The sequence below is a fragment of the Miscanthus floridulus genome, chromosome 1, assembly GCF_019320115.1.
Source record: "Miscanthus floridulus cultivar M001 chromosome 1, ASM1932011v1, whole genome shotgun sequence".
In the NCBI taxonomy this organism is placed as follows: domain Eukaryota; kingdom Viridiplantae; phylum Streptophyta; class Magnoliopsida; order Poales; family Poaceae; genus Miscanthus; species Miscanthus floridulus.
The window spans coordinates 201,617,093-201,632,752 of NC_089580.1; the positions used below are offsets into that span (position 1 = coordinate 201,617,093).

The 15,660-nt window shown below is 45.7% G+C and overlaps 1 protein-coding gene across 1 annotated transcript; it reads left to right on the plus strand.

The window, feature by feature from the left end:
- The first annotated feature begins 12,067 nt into the window (after nt 1-12,067).
- LOC136509423 (AAA-ATPase At2g46620-like) lies at nt 12,068-13,935 on the plus strand. Its single transcript, XM_066504228.1, has one exon. The coding sequence runs from the start codon at nt 12,146-12,148 to the stop codon at nt 13,739-13,741; it is 1,596 nt and encodes a 531-aa protein (XP_066360325.1). The 5' UTR covers nt 12,068-12,145; the 3' UTR covers nt 13,742-13,935.
- The last annotated feature ends 1,725 nt before the right edge of the window (nt 13,936-15,660 follow it).

Consider the following 15,660-nt stretch of genomic DNA (forward strand, 5'->3'; position numbering starts at 1 on the left):
GCATGCATGCGCTCTCTTCCTCTTCCTCAAGTGTCAGACGAATTCAGCATCGAATGCTAGGACAGAGTGACAACAGACAAGAAAACGCTTGGCGTCGATCTAAGCCTTCCATTTTTTTCTGAAAAAATGCTGGCTGATTTCTTGAAATTTAAGTAAGGTTCAAAGATGCTCTACTGCTGCTGTTGTTGGAGCCTAGGGGATGGATGTGGCGCTGTCAGCACTCAGCACCCAACTAAAGCACACTGAATGACTGAAATGAATCGAAGCATGATGAAGACAGGCAATTCAGTATCTGCATACATGTATGTATAGATGAGCTCTGCTTCGTCTTGGTGCTCATCGAATAAGGTAGCAAGTAGCATGTCTCGATCGTATGGCGTTTGCAAAGGGATTCCAACTTGACGCTGTGTGCCCTCCCCCCTCATGACATGACAGCAACCGCCTTGCCATCTTGGCGGCAGCTCATTCAGTCAAACCTCGTGCCGAACCTTCTAATCCGTGTGACCGTGTTTCTGACCCTGTAATAAAAGCCATTCGCTAGATCTGCTTTATTATACTAGTAGTATCATCTGACTGGGGAATTCCAGGCGTGCGTGCTTGAATAGAACTAGGACGTCCAGGGCGCTCCGCCGCGCCCGCATAGGCTGAGCGCGGGTAATGACACGCTGAAAACCTCTTTTCTTGTTTTGTCTGTGTTCGGTGACTGGGTCTGAAACTAACAATTCCAAAGTATCTGTGAAGCCTACATCTAAAACATCAAAAATTTAGACAAAATTAGGCACTGCTTAGAAGATTTTATACGGCCTAAGATTAGAATCACAACAGAAGGCTCACTAAATATTATACTGAAATAAGTATACATACACAAAAGGTTGGTGTTTTGACACCTCAACATGGTGCACACCTAAGGTTATGTTTTGTCATAAGCAAACAGTAACAGCTTTTGTTTTCATCTAAGAAGAAATAGCATGTCTCCTTTTGAAAAGCCCGAAAGTTTTGACTTCATTCTTCCGCTCGCTTTAGATAATAGGAGGCGACGGAAGACTACAGGTCACTATGCCAGCTGAACCACCTGCAGATTAATTCCAGAGGCATAACTCAGTCGTTCAGAACTCAACTGCAAAAAGAACACCAAGTGCTTTGAGCCTGTAGGATATTACTATAGGCATGAAAGCAAAAGAGTAGCAGCTAGGCTGTGCTATGAAAACAATCACAGGCATGCACAGGTGTGTGTAAACAGAAAGGAAGGGAGTATACATGTATACATGTGTATTTATCATGCTTTGTGTTTCTTAACTCTAAGTCACTGCCAACAAATATCAAACAAATACCATCTAATCAGAGCAGGGTTATCAACTGTCATTTTTAACATGCATATTAAAAAAAATTCAATCAATCAACTGTCTGTATGGTCAGGATTAGAGAGAAATAACCACGAAAGTAAACGGCAATCCCCTGGATGAAACCAAAAATTTAATTCACCTAATCGACAGTGTGGCTTAGCTACATTTCATCAGTAGAAGCCAAAAGGCAAAGCATAAGCTGCTATATTCATCCAGCGAACAGCCGAACATCATATGTTCTCCAAAAACATAATAGTTTATTCATCCAGTGAAATTATACATGGTTTCGCTGAGAAAGGTGTAGTGTAGTTAACCAGAAAATTGAATAAAGGGAATGAACAACCACCTGTACCGCTGAGGACAGAGAGCATCAAGAAGCAAAGCTGAAAGAAACAACAGATGTGCGCAGGTGGAACCAAACCTGGGCAAAAAGATCTGAGATCAAAGAAAGAACAGGCACGACTGCACATTTGAGCATGTTGTAGTTGCCAGATTTATCTGGGCATAACTCAGTCCTATATGGGATACGCCATTAGGAATGGTAAAACCAATGGATTGTGAAAAGACAACATATGGAAGGAATGAACAATATTGTAGCACTGTATAAACATTTTTTGTGATCTAAAAAGGGGGGAAAACTGAGGCTGCAAATAGTAGTGAACATATTTTCATTATTTAATCTGCATTGGTGACTACATCATGAGAAATATTAGTTTGTTACAAAACACTCAGATCTATTATCTTAACAGGAGATGAAACATATAGGCTAGCTGGGTCCAGGTGTCCCTTGGCTACCTTACTGAACAAAAGGGAAAACAACCAAACTTGACCTCCTTGATAAGAGGTGTACAATGTGTTCTTAGATAAGGTAATGTTATGCTGTTCAAATTAGTTATACATGTCTAGTGCTGCACCCTGCTGAAATAAATGTTCGAAGGCCGATAGACATGACTATAAAATTGTAAAGTATTAGGATGGTAAAAACCTTGGCTCACATCAAAGAATATGTAAGCTCTGACAAAGCAAGATAGAAGATAAAACAACGTATTTGCTTACATTTCTGACATTTTTTATGCTTGTGAAGTGCCATCACCCAAAAGAGCACTGAATAGTACAAAAGTCATGGACCACAAAATAAGCACAAAGATTAATTCCTGAAAGCAAAGGAGGATGGCTAGGGTTCGTGAGAGAAAGACACGGGACTTCAACCAAGTTAAGTGCATTAAGGATGAAAGGGAGCATCTCTTGGTAAAGGAGGATGAGATCCGACATCGATGGCAAGAGTATTTTGACAAATTGTTCAATGGTGAGAATATGGACACAACCTTTCAGTTTGGATGACTCTTTTGATGACACCAATAGGCGCTTTGTGCGGAGAATCCAAGAATCTGAGGTCAGAGAGGCGTTGAAAAGGATGAAAGGAGGTAAGGCGATGGGACCGGATGGTATCCCAATCGAGGTGTGGAGATGCCTCGGGGACATAGCTGTAGTATGGTTAACCAAGCTGTTCAACCATATTTTTCGATCGAACAAGATGCCTGATGAGTGGAGGAGAAGTATATTGGTACCGATCTACAAGAATAAAGGGGATATTCAAAGTTGTATAAATTATCGGGGAATTAAGTTGATGAGCCATACTATGAAGCTATGGGAGAGAGTTATCGAGCATCGCTTGAGAGCAATAACGCGGGTCTCTATGAACCAATTTGGTTTCATGCCCGGAAGGTCAACCATGGAAGCCATTTTCTTAATAAGACAAGTTATGCAGCGGTATAGGGAGAAGAAGAAGGACCTACACATGGTTTTTATTGACTTGGAGAAGGCTTATGATAAAATACCAAGGAATGTTATGTGGTGGGCTTTGGACAAACATAAAGTCCCAACGAAGTACATCGGGCTCATTAAGGACATGTACAGCAATGTTGTGACTAGAGTTCGAACAAGTGATGGAGACACGGATGACTTCCCGATTAGGATAGGACTACATCAAAGGTCAGCTTTGAGCCCTTATTTGTTTGCTTTAGTGATGGATGAGGTCACAAGGGACATACAAGGGGACATCCCTTGGTGTATGTTTTTCGCGGACGATGTAGTGCTAGTTGATGAAAGCCGGACAGGAGTGAATCAGAAACTGGAGTTATGGCGAGAGACTTTGGAGTCCAAAGGTTTTAGAGTTAGTAGAACTAAAACTGAGTATATGAGATGTGACTTCGGCACTACTACTCGGGAGGAGGAAGATGTTAGTTTGGAAGGTCAAGTAGTGCATAGAAAGGATACCTTTCGATATTTATGATCAATGCTACAGAGGGACAGGGATATTGATAAAGATGGTAGCCATAGAATCAAAGCAGGGTGGATGAAGTGACGGCAAGCGTCTGGTGTCCTATGTGACAAAAGGGTACCACAGAAACTAAAAGGCAAGTTTTATAGGACGGCGATTAGACCTGCTATGTTGTATGGTGCAGAATATTGGCCTACGAAAAGACGACATATTAGACCTGCTATGTTGCGTTAGATTTACGGTCATACAAGAAGGGATCGAGTTCGGAACGATGATATACGTGAGAGATTAGGGGTAGCGCCAATTGAAGAAAAGCTTGTCCAACACTGGTTGAGATGGTTTGGACATGTGCAACGGAGACCTCCAGATGCACCGGTGCATAGTGGAATCCTAAGTCAGGATAGTAACGTGAAGAAAGGCAGAGGAAGACCGAAGTTGACTTGGGTAGAGGCAATAAAAGGAGACTTGAAAGGATGGAATATACCCAAAGACTTAGCCTTAGATAGAAGTGCTTGGAAGACAGCTATTCACGTGCCTGAACCTTGATTGCTTCTGTTGGGTTTCAACTCTAGCCTACCCCAACTTGTTTGGGACTTAAAGGCTTTGTTGTTGTTGTTGTTGTTATTAATTCCAGAAAGCCTAGATCTTCATATTGAAACATAAAAATATTTTTAACTCAGTTCATGCATGAAGGTTAAATATAAAATATCAGATGACTAAATGGCCTGTTGTAACAACAAAAATGGCTAAAAACAAACATGAAAGAGATTTTAATTCAGTTCGTATGTCAGATATATATATATCCTAAAAATATCTGAAACCATTGGGCAAAAGCTTTCCTTACATGTATGGCACTATTACAGTGCTAACCCTGATTGGTCAGAATCATAAAGAAACCTTCAGGTATTTGAAATTTGGAACATGGCAAATAGATTATGTCGTAGAATATTCGATAAGGATGCCAGCAATAGGGGAAAAGCAATGCTAATCACCTGCCAGCATAACTGTTTGAAGCCCGTGAACCTCATGAAAGTACACATAGTGACATAGCTCATCTCTGCTAACAAAGAAGAAGATTTGCTTTAAGGAAACAGTTTCAGTGGCATCAGTAAGTACCATAAGCATGGAACAATAGGCCCATAGCCAAATAACACAAGCATGGAATAGTATCTAACAGATCTGCAGGAAAAAAAAGCGGGAGGAAGGATCTGAGAAAAAGAATTTTTTAGTGACCCACCGGATGACCTCCGAACACGTACGATGCTGGGGCTGCAGAGATCAAGGAGTCGATGATGCAGCGGAGGAATCCGGCCAGGAAGAGCGGCGGCGTTGCAGACCTGCAGGAGAAGAATACGGCTGGAGGTGTAGGAATCGCGCTGGCAGCAGCCCGGCGCTGTTGATGCGGACCTATGGTAGGTCTGGGAGAGGCGTGGTCGTCGCCGCCTCTTCGTTCTGGCACAGGCAGGTGCCAGCAGTGCCGGCCGCCGCGTCCGCGGCCGCAGCTACCGGCAGGGTTGCGCGCGGCATCAGCGCGCCGTGGCCAGGGAAGAGTAAGCGCGGCCACTGGGAGCGAAGAAGAGGCGAACGGAGAGAGGTGTTGGGCAGACAATTTATTTACCACAGACTGTTAATTTTTTTTCGCAGGAAGCGGCAGGCAAGCGCGTCGTGCTGACGCGACCGGGGCGGAGTCGACAGGGTGCACTCCGAAACCCGTAGGACTGACCGGTTACATACGGTAAAATCTGCCAGGCGTGAAAACTTGACAGGACGAATCCAGGAGGATGGGCTCGTTGGTCTCCGTTTTAGTCACGGTTGAAGATCATCTAATCTAATTCACAGCGGCCAGATTAGACTTGCTTGTGTCACATTCTCCCCTATTTGATTACGAATACGTCCCTGAATATATTGTCCTCAGTCAAACTAGCTGATGTTTAAGCAAATTATAGAAAAAAGCATGGATATTGTAAAACAAATAAGCATATTATGAAAATATATTTTAGAATGAATTTAACGGAACTAATTTGGTGTTATAAATCTTTGTGCATTTTTTCTCGTTAATAATATAATGAGGACATCCGTCCATTTGGAGGCGCCCACTCAAAAAAGGAACTCCCCATATGTGGTTGTCCACTCGTCCCACTCCGCCTCTCGCCACATGTCCCAATTTGCGCCGCGCCGCGCCCACTCCGCAGCCGATATCCCTCATGGCGCCTCTATCCCGCGCCGTGCCTCAGTCTGGCGCGCCGCCACCGCCATCCCTCGCGGCGCCTTCGTCCCCCGTTGTGCCCCGTCCTCCGCCGCGCCCAGGCCAGGCAGCTAGGAGAGGGGGCCGCCGCTAGCCGGGCCCAGGCCACGCGCAAGCGCAGCTGACCACTGTCGGGCTGAGCCACCATCCTTGGCCGTCAGCTAGCCAGAACCGGTTGTCCCCCCACTCTGCGCTGCGTCATACAGATGAAGAAGGGTGAAAAACGCATGTTGCAAGTCTATGTTTTAGTGTTTCAGATGTGTCATAGGTATGTTGTGATTGTTTTATATGGATGATGCAAAAGTAGATCAGTATGTTGCGTGTGTTGCAATTGTTGTACACATATGTTGTAAGCTTATGTTCCAACGTTTTATCTATTTTTTAGACGTACGTTGCAAGTACGTTTATTTGGATGTTGCATATATTTCACACATATGTTGCAAGTGTTTCATCTGGATGTTGCGTATGTTTTACAATGGTTTTAAGATGTTTTACAAGTGTTTCGGATGCATGTTTCAAGTGTTTCATCTGTCTTCAAACGTATGTTGCAAGTGTTGCATCTGGATGTTTCAAAAGTAGATTGGGTGTTGTATCCCTCTCCTCGTCTTCTGTTGTCTCGCCTCGGTGTCTCCTCCTCCTCCCAACGCCGGCTGGGCATCTAAAGTAGAGGCGCAGACAGGTGCCGCCCCCTCCCCCTCTTCTTGACGCCGGTGACGTTCGGGACGGCGCGGACCCCCGCCTAGGGCGCGCAAAACAGAGTGTAAGTGCGGGCGTTCGTGCGGACGTCCGAGTGCTAGCACTGTCGTTTTTAATTTCTTGATGGAAATTAACTTAAAATAACTCTTGAAATTGACTTACTCAATAATAAAATTGGTTTATTAGTTACGGAGGTAAAATCGTGCTTTGCCCTATGATCGAGTGCTAATTACTCTCTCTAGTCCATTTTACAAGGCATAGTTTAAGACATGGTCTTCCAACTTACACTTACACTGTTTATTTATTTTATACTCTCAGTTATAAACTATGAGTCGTTCCGCTGTTTTTAAATACATAGTGTATCTAGAAAAACAAAAACGACTTGTAATTTGAAACAAAAAAAGTATTCTCTTATATTATTTATGATTATTAGATAGCACACATGATTAGAAGTCTACAGTATCAAGCAAGTTTGTACTCCATCCGTTCACAGAGGGATACATTTTTCGTTTTTCGAGGAGTAAAAGATTAAACTTTGCTTAAAGTAATGTATAAAAAGTACTAATATTCATGATACAAAATAAGTAATATTAGATTAATTATTAAATATATAGCAAATTTTATTAGAGACATAAATGTTAGTACTATTTATTATAAACTTAATCAAACTTAAATTATTTTGACCGACACAAATTTTGCAGTAGTATTTTTTACGGACGGAGGAAGTATTATAAAATTATCAAATTTGAATCTTAATATGTCTGTGCAGCTTATGAACCAGCATCGGAGGGAGTTGGCATTACCATGCTCCTTGCTACAGAAACTGGTACGTACGTCGTCCAATCTGGCGGCGCTAAAGCAATGCGCCGCCGTGGCGGGCAGGGGCACGCATCTGCCTCTGCTACTGTGCACCAGCGTTGGCACGCCGCTGCGGCTACGACAGGTGGTCCCGGCCGTTGGCTAATCAAATGGCTTCGGCTTCCCTTCCTCGTGACGATACGGCACGGCGGTAACAGGCCGGCGCCGGCGCCGGCGGGCCATCGATTGTCCTCCGACATCGACATCGACGTCGTTGGGGTGGTGGGGTGGGGGGGACCTCCGATCCGGCGTCGATCGCAGGCTCTGTTCGGCTGGTGTATAAAGCGCTTGTACTGATTTGTACAGCTAAATTGTTGGAAGAGAAAAATACTATATCATGGTTTATAAGTCGGCTTATAATGGCAGCCGAACAGAGCCACAATCGCAACGCTGCTGCACACTAGCAGAGGCTAGTGCGTTGATTTTATGCATATCGCGATGCGGCCATGCCCACGGTCGGAGGAGGAGGCGACGACGACGTCCATTATTCTCCGTCTCCGGCAACGTGCCGAGCCGACGACCGATGCTTCTGATGTGATGGTGGCGTCGTCGTCCTGTTCGCTTGAACTTATCAACCGTATTATTTTAGCAAAATAACAGTATTTTTCTCTCACAATAAATCAGCGTCAGATTGACGTTTTTTCCAACTGACGAACCGGACGCAAAACGTCAACCAGCAGCAGCTCATCAATTGCACAGCGCGTGAAGTATTGGTAATCCTCACCCTCCGTGAATGATGTATGTCGTACTCTCCCTTCGTACATACAAAAAGAAAAGATACAGTTAGTTTAAAATTTAACCAAATTTATATAAAAATATTAAAATTTATAGTACTAAATAAATATTATTAATGCAGTATATTTATTTAGTGTCGTAAATGTTAATAGTATTTTCTATAAATTTAGTTAAAATTTTAGAAATTTGGGCCAGTACATACAAAACTAGAATTATATACTGTATCTTTTAGTGACGGAGGTGGTAACACGGTAGTGCTCATTCCATTTTCCTGGGCGTGACAAGTGACAAAGCTAGCGGGAAATGGCATATCTCCATCATCTAGATGTGCCAATGTCAATGCATTTTTGCATAACAAATATTAATTAAAGTCAGCAGCACATTGTTGGAGACCGGAAGACGACTGCTCCTATCCTACCTACCTGATGGCCGATGCCAAAAGCCAAAGCGGCTGGCTACTCTATCTCAAGTCTGAACGGCATGTCACTCATGTCATAATCAACAAACGTATTCATTAAGGTCTTGTTTAGATATAGGATCCCGTTCGCTTCTATTATTATCCGTCTTTTTTAACTTATTTCTTTTAGCCAGAATAGTATTTTTCTCTCATAACAAATCAGTCGGAATAATATTTTAGTTTATTTTTTCAGCGAAACGAATGGGACCATAGGATATAAAGTTTTAGGGTGTCACATCATATGTTATATGGGTGTCTAATGGGTTATTGTGATAGTAATAAAAAAAATCAGACCGTTCCCATCGAGGACGGTTCATGTAATTTCCCGGACGCCATCTTCATGTCCTTTCTTCTCGCATCTTCCGCCATCAATTGGCAAAGGGCCTGTTTAGATGGCAAATTTTTTTGCAAAATGCACTGTAGCATTTTTCGTTGTTATTTGGCAATTAGTGTCAGTCATAGTCTAATTAGGCTTAAAAGATTCGTCTCGTGAATTTCGTCTAAACTATGTAATTAGTTTTATTTTTTATTTATATTTAATGCTTCATGCATCCAAAGATTTGATGTGACGAAAAATCTTAAAAAATTTGGTAAAATTTTTTTGAACTAAACTGGACCAAACTCCAGTGCCACGGCCATATTGATGATTGATCCATCAGTCTCTCTGAGTCTCTGTACCGAAAGCTGCTCTTCTATTTGCGACTGTTCTGTGACCAGCAAGTAGAAAAAAAATAATTAAAAATGCGTGACTCTTGGAAAAATAAAAGTGTCATTCTTTCTGGTACGGAGGCAGCTAGTTGCTGATAACTGCCACCATGAAGGCCTAGATCATCATACCGGCTGTCCGGAACTGCATGTGGGTGCCTGCTTAGTTGCACTTCATTTTGCAAAATTTTTCAAGATTTCCCATTACATCGAATCTTTGGACGCATGCATGAAATATTAAATATAAATAAAAAATAAAACTAATTACATAGTTTAGATGAAATTCATGAGGCGAATCTTTTAAGCCTAATTAGACTATGATCGAACACTAATTGTCAAATAACAACGAAAGTGCTACAGTATTATTTTCTAAAAAAATTCGTCAACTAAACACGGCCCGGGTATGCCCTATTCGGCTGTTGATTCCTGTGTTGCGCAGCAGCCACGCTACAGTATATTCCTGTGATGACAGAAATAATGGTAACAGCATACAAGTGCCGGTACCGGTAGCAGGTTAATTAGTTGCTGATTACACTTGGCTGCGACTTAATTTCCTTGAGAGCTTGCAGTTCTTGTTGACTTGCACAACCATGGCTAGCGGCACCCTGCTGTGAAAAACATTGAACGGAGGAAGAGAATGGATAGATACAGAGATAGATGGATATGGATAGCAACGCCAACGCGATCAGAAAAGGGAGAAGGAAGAATCTGTCATCTGTGCCAGCACCCAGCAGCCAAGCACGGAAGAGAAGAGGTCCAGGTCCAGCCTGACGACCAGGCCAGGCAGCCTTTGTTTGAAGGGGAACTGATGTCAAGCTCGCCGAGTCCCATAACAGATGCGCGGCAGATGCCTTCCAATTAATCCATCCAAATCTCCGGACTTCCCACATAAAACAAACATGCATATGAATGGCTTGCTTGTTTCAAGTTGCACCCTCCACCTCCAGCAGGATGATGTAATAATAATGTAGCGTTTCAAAATGGAACTTTGATCGATATTTTCTGATTATGTATTTGTGATACGCAGAAAAGTATATTTTTTTTTTGGTAAAGGAAGCTTTTATTAAAACCCCGGAAGCAATACATTGAGTTGATACAAAGTCGAAGAGGACAACTTCCGGTCTCTGCATAACATGAGGCACGCAACCAAAGAAAGAGAAGATACTTGACACAATCTAGTGACTATCAATTCATAAACTAGACCGTCACCAATATGCTTGGGAGAAAAAGTCCTTAGCCACCTGCGTCAACTGTTGTGATACCGCTACAACTGTATCCTGTAAATCCGGCTTCTGCAGAAAAGTATAATACACGTCGTATATATATGGAACTATTTTTCGTGGTTAAATTATTACAGTATATGTAGTTTCCAAACATATATAGACTAAACACAGTAAATTTAAGTAGTTTTTGTAATCAATTTCTGTCATGCATTAATTGTTACCTTCATACAAGAAATAAAACATCCTAATTAATAATTCGTGATTGAGGGAGGAAAAAGGATATTTTACCTACCACAAAACCAAGAGGAACTTTAAGTTCACTATCAGCCTGTTTCCTTTGGCTGTGGCTTGTCGTAAACGATCCTAAATTTTTAATCAGAACAGTATTTTTCTCTCACATAAACCAACCAACAGTACTTCTTCACGAACCAGCCAACCGAACAGGTTGTATATATGTTGCCCTCTTATATTAATTAGTACTACCTCCGGTTTCACATGTAAAGATTGTGCACCTAGGTAGCTTTGCCCTAGGTCAATCAGATTTGACGAAACAATTTTACCACAGTTGCTTTCATAGAACAAAAAAAAATCTTGATTCATGGTTATTGGAGGGACGGAAAAACATGGAAGGGGGAAAAACATATGGTTTATAAGTCAAACGAACATGACGTACACACGACATGGAAGGGGGAAATGGGTATGCGGAAATTGTGTGGTTGGTTTCCAACAAAATCCATGGGTTTGAGTACACGACATGAGCTAAAGTTCGGGCCCCGTGGCTCCGTCCACGGTGTCTCATCAAAAATGTGTCGGGGTTGTTGCTGTCAAGGGACTGTTTCCGTCCAACTGTCTTCTCCACACCCTGCGGTTAGTCGGTTACAGATCACGTTCAACGCAAAAAAAAACTCCTTGAAGGCTTGAACTTTTTTTAGGGAACATGTCTTAGCACGTGCTGCCTCCATCTTTCTATCTAGATTTTTAGCAAAAAACGACACTCTTTTAGGACGGAGGGAGAATTTCATTAAGAGAATATTGAAAGGCTTGAGCTCAAATTTTTTTTGGTTAACATGATAAAAAAATTACCACATCATCAAAACTTTGAAACTGTAATTAGTAGTAGAACTATACACCGCATTATTAGGTAGACCAACCCAAATCATTGTATCAGGGCGAGGCTTGTCTACAGTCGACTTCACCGTGAATTTTTATCACCGACGGATAAAAAAAAATCTGCATCTTTTTGTCAATTTTGCGACACGAAGTCTAACGAACGGTACGAAATTTTTAAATCAGTTTTCTGCTGTTCCATTTTGGGCCGGTTTCATTCATGGAACTGAAATCGAAAGCCTGAAACGCCGGCCCCAATGGTCTGTGAAGTGAATGAAACGCAGGCTGCTAGCCTGTCAAGCTTTGCCGCGCCTTTTTCTATCCACCTTCTTTGACCGCCATTGCTCTCGTCAAACAGCGTTTCCATTTCCCCCTCCTAAAAAACCCTGCCTCTCCTCTCACATCGGCAACAGGACGAGCCGACGAGGGCTGGGCAGCAACAGCCAACAGTGCATCCGCGACACGGACTCGCGCCGTCACACACAGAGAGCCGCCATGCCACTGCACGCCGCGAGCGCCGCCGGCGTGTTGGCCTACGCCGCCCTCGCGCTCGCGGCGCTGCGGCTGCTGCTGTCCTACAAGTCGGCGCTCTACGCGCTGCGCCGCCTGTGGCGGTGCGCCGACGAGTGGGCGCAGGCGTACCAGTACCACGAGGTGCCGCGCTTCGCCGCGTGCGACGGCGCCGAGAACCCGCTGTTCCCCAAGGCCGCCGCGTACGTGGCGGCGCTGCCGTCGCTGGAGGACGCGGACGCCGCGTGCGTGGTGTCCTCGGCGTCCCGGACCAACGGCGGGCTGTCCCTGCAGCTCGGCCCGGGCCACACCGCGCGGGACGCGTTCCTCGGCGCGCGGCTCGCGTGGACAAGCACGGGCGGCGCCGGCGACGCCGGTGGCGGACCCGAGCGCCTGGTGCTGCGCGTGCGCCGCCACGACCGCTCCCGAGTGCTGCGGCCTTACCTGCAGCACGTGGAGTCCGTGGCCGACGAGATGGAGCAGCGCCGGCGCGAGCTGCGGCTCTTCGCCAACGCCGGCACCGACGCGGCCACTGGCGCGCCGCGCTGGGCGTCGGCGCCCTTCACCCACCCGGCCACGCTCGACGACGTAGCCATGGACCCGGATCTCAAGGCCCGCGTCCGCGCCGACCTCGAGAGCTTCCTCAAGGGCCGCGCCTACTACCACCGCCTCGGCCGCGTCTGGCGCCGGAGCTACCTCCTATACGGCCCGCCGGGCACCGGCAAGTCCACGTTCGCGGCGGCCATGGCCAGGTTCCTGGGCTACGACGTCTACGACGTCGACCTGTCCCGCGCCGCCGCCGCCGGCGACGACCTCCGCGCGCTGCTCCTGCACACCACCCCGCGCTCGGTCGTCCTCGTCGAGGACCTGGACCGGTATCTGCAGGGCGGCGGCGGGGGTGGCGACGGGGAGGCGCGCGCGGCCAGGGTGCTGAGCTTCATGGACGGCGTCGCGTCCTGCTGCGGCGAGGAGCGCATCATGGTGTTCACCATGCGCGGGGGCAAGGACGCCGTCGACGCCGCGGTGCTGCGCCCCGGCCGGCTGGACGTGCACATCCAGTTCACGCTCTGCGACTTCGAGGCGTTCAAGGCGCTGGCCAGCAACTACCTGGGGCTCAAGGACCACAAGCTGTACCCGCAAGTGGAGGAGGGGTTCCACGCCGCCGGCGCCCGCCTCAGCCCCGCCGAGCTCGGCGAGATCATGCTGGCCAACCGCGCGTCCCCGAGCCGCGCGCTCCGCAGTGTGATCACCAAGCTCCAGCACGTCGCGTCCGGAGGCGGCGCGCCGCCGCGGAACCCGTCGCACAGGCGGAATACGAGCTGGTCCGGCGCGGGGCACCAGTGGGAGGACCAGGCCCAGTCGGCGCGAGCCAGCGCGGACTCCGCGCAGGGCGACGACGAGACGGCTGCCGGGGCCCCGGCGACGTGCGGGGTGTTCGGCAAGGAGGCGCCGATGAGGGAGTTCAAGAAGCTGTACGGGCTGATCAAGATCAGGAGCCGGAGGGAGGGCTCCGGCGTCGTGCCACTGGAAGGCGACGCGCACGGACCGCCGACGCCGGGCAACCACGACAGGGACCGGTGATCGTTCGCGCTGGGCTTCTGGAGGGTAGAATTGTAGTGGCCAGCAAAAAGAAAGTATTTTTATTTCCTTTTTTTCTTATTATTATTACAGTTTGTTGTTACGCTACTCTAGGTGTTAGTGACCGGATGGAAGAAGTAGAATTGGAGGAAGATAACTGCTCTGTTAGATTGGGTGATAAGCTGGAGTATGACTGAAAGTACTTAATATTGTTTGTTTACTGAAAAAATACGGTTTATAAGAGCAAAGCGAACAATGGAGGACTGTAAGTGATGTACATGAGAGGCATTGTTGTGTGGTCTCAATCTCTAGAAAGCAACCATTTGCACTGCGTCAGAGTGAAAGACTAAAAAATTAAACAAAATGGGATAAATCGAATAAGGGGGTGTTTGGTTTTTTCGACGCTCGTAAAATTCATATCACATCGAATATTTAGATATTAACAAAAAGCATTAAATATAAATTAATTATAAAACTAAATACATAGATGGGGCTAATTTACGAGACGATTTTTTAAACCTAATTAATTCGCCATTAGCACGTGATTACTGTAGCACCACGATGTCAAATCATGAACTAATTAGGCTCAAAAGATTCGTCTCGCAAATTAGTCGCAAGTTGTGTAATTAGTTTCGTAATTAGTCTATATTTAATACTCTATGCATGTGCCTAACCATTCGATGTGACAGAAACTTTAAGAGCGTCCGTAGAAATCAAACCGGGCCTAAGTCGATGAAATTCGCACAAAATTTGTGCCTGGAGATTTACCAGTTGGTAGGGCATCTCACATCCTTTGCATCAAAGATCCAATGAGTATGGCAATGGCTGGCATGCAGTTAGGCCCGGTCGGAGCGGCCGACGCCTCCGGGCTCCGTGGGGGCCGCAACTTGCCCGCCGATCCGACGGCGACGACTCCGCGGCGTCCAGCGCCGATCACTTCAGTGCGTTGTCTTTTCTGCTGGGACCATGCTAATAACAACGCGCGGAATGGACACTCGTCACGCGCGCACCTCGCCGTCGCCGTCGCCGCTCCCTGCCCGGCGGCACCGCGCGCACGCCGAACCTGAGCTGCATGGGTATTATTTTTTTTTGTTTTGTGAGTGCATGATTGCGCAGCCATCTGCACAAGGATTCCCTTCCCTCCGTGTATTTAGCAAGTTGCTTGTTTATGATTGCGCATGTATGGGTATGGGCGAAGCAGTTTAGCTGTGTCCAGCAGATCTTGAAGCTTTGCTCCTGATCTGGAAAAGCTCGCTGTGCTTGCACCAGCTCAAGAAAGCGGTGCAGAGCATGATCTGTATGTCATGTTTGCACGTGATGACATGAAACGGAAGCCTTAAAATTTTGTCAGCAAGCTGCATTTATATACCACAAAAAAGTAATACAGTTACGATGACACGATAAAAAAATTGTTGCACCTGATATCACCTGACTAAGTGACCATATTGAAATCAGTCCCTCCTTTTAAGGTCTGTTTGGATATAAATGGCGTTTAAATTTGTATGGGTCGGTGTACTGTTCAAGGTCTGTTTGGATCGTTTGGGTTTAATCGTTGTTCCCTCCGTTTTTTCACGTGTCACGTTTGCCCTAAATCAAATATTACTATCTTTGACCGACCATTTTAAAAAATCTTATAATTTCATAACATATCAATGGTGAATCTAAAAGCATAAATCTTATTACATGAATCTTTATAGTTTTTTTAATCAATAGTTAAAGGTACAAATGTTTTACTTAGAACCAAGCTAATACGACCTCTAATAAAGGAGCAGAGGGAGTAGTTGTAGTGCACCCGTTAATCCCTTTGTCTGGATGGTCTAGTACTCAACGTTAGGAGGAATTGAGCCAGTTAACTATTAGTTAGTGTTGTTTGGATTCCTGACTAACAGGTGCATACCCTCCATAGCAATTAGTAGCTCAAC

Coding starts and splice junctions, on each gene's coding strand:
- LOC136509423 (XM_066504228.1), top strand. CDS start 12,146: ATGCCACTGCACGCCGCGAGCGCCGCCGGCGTGTTGGCCTACGCCGCC.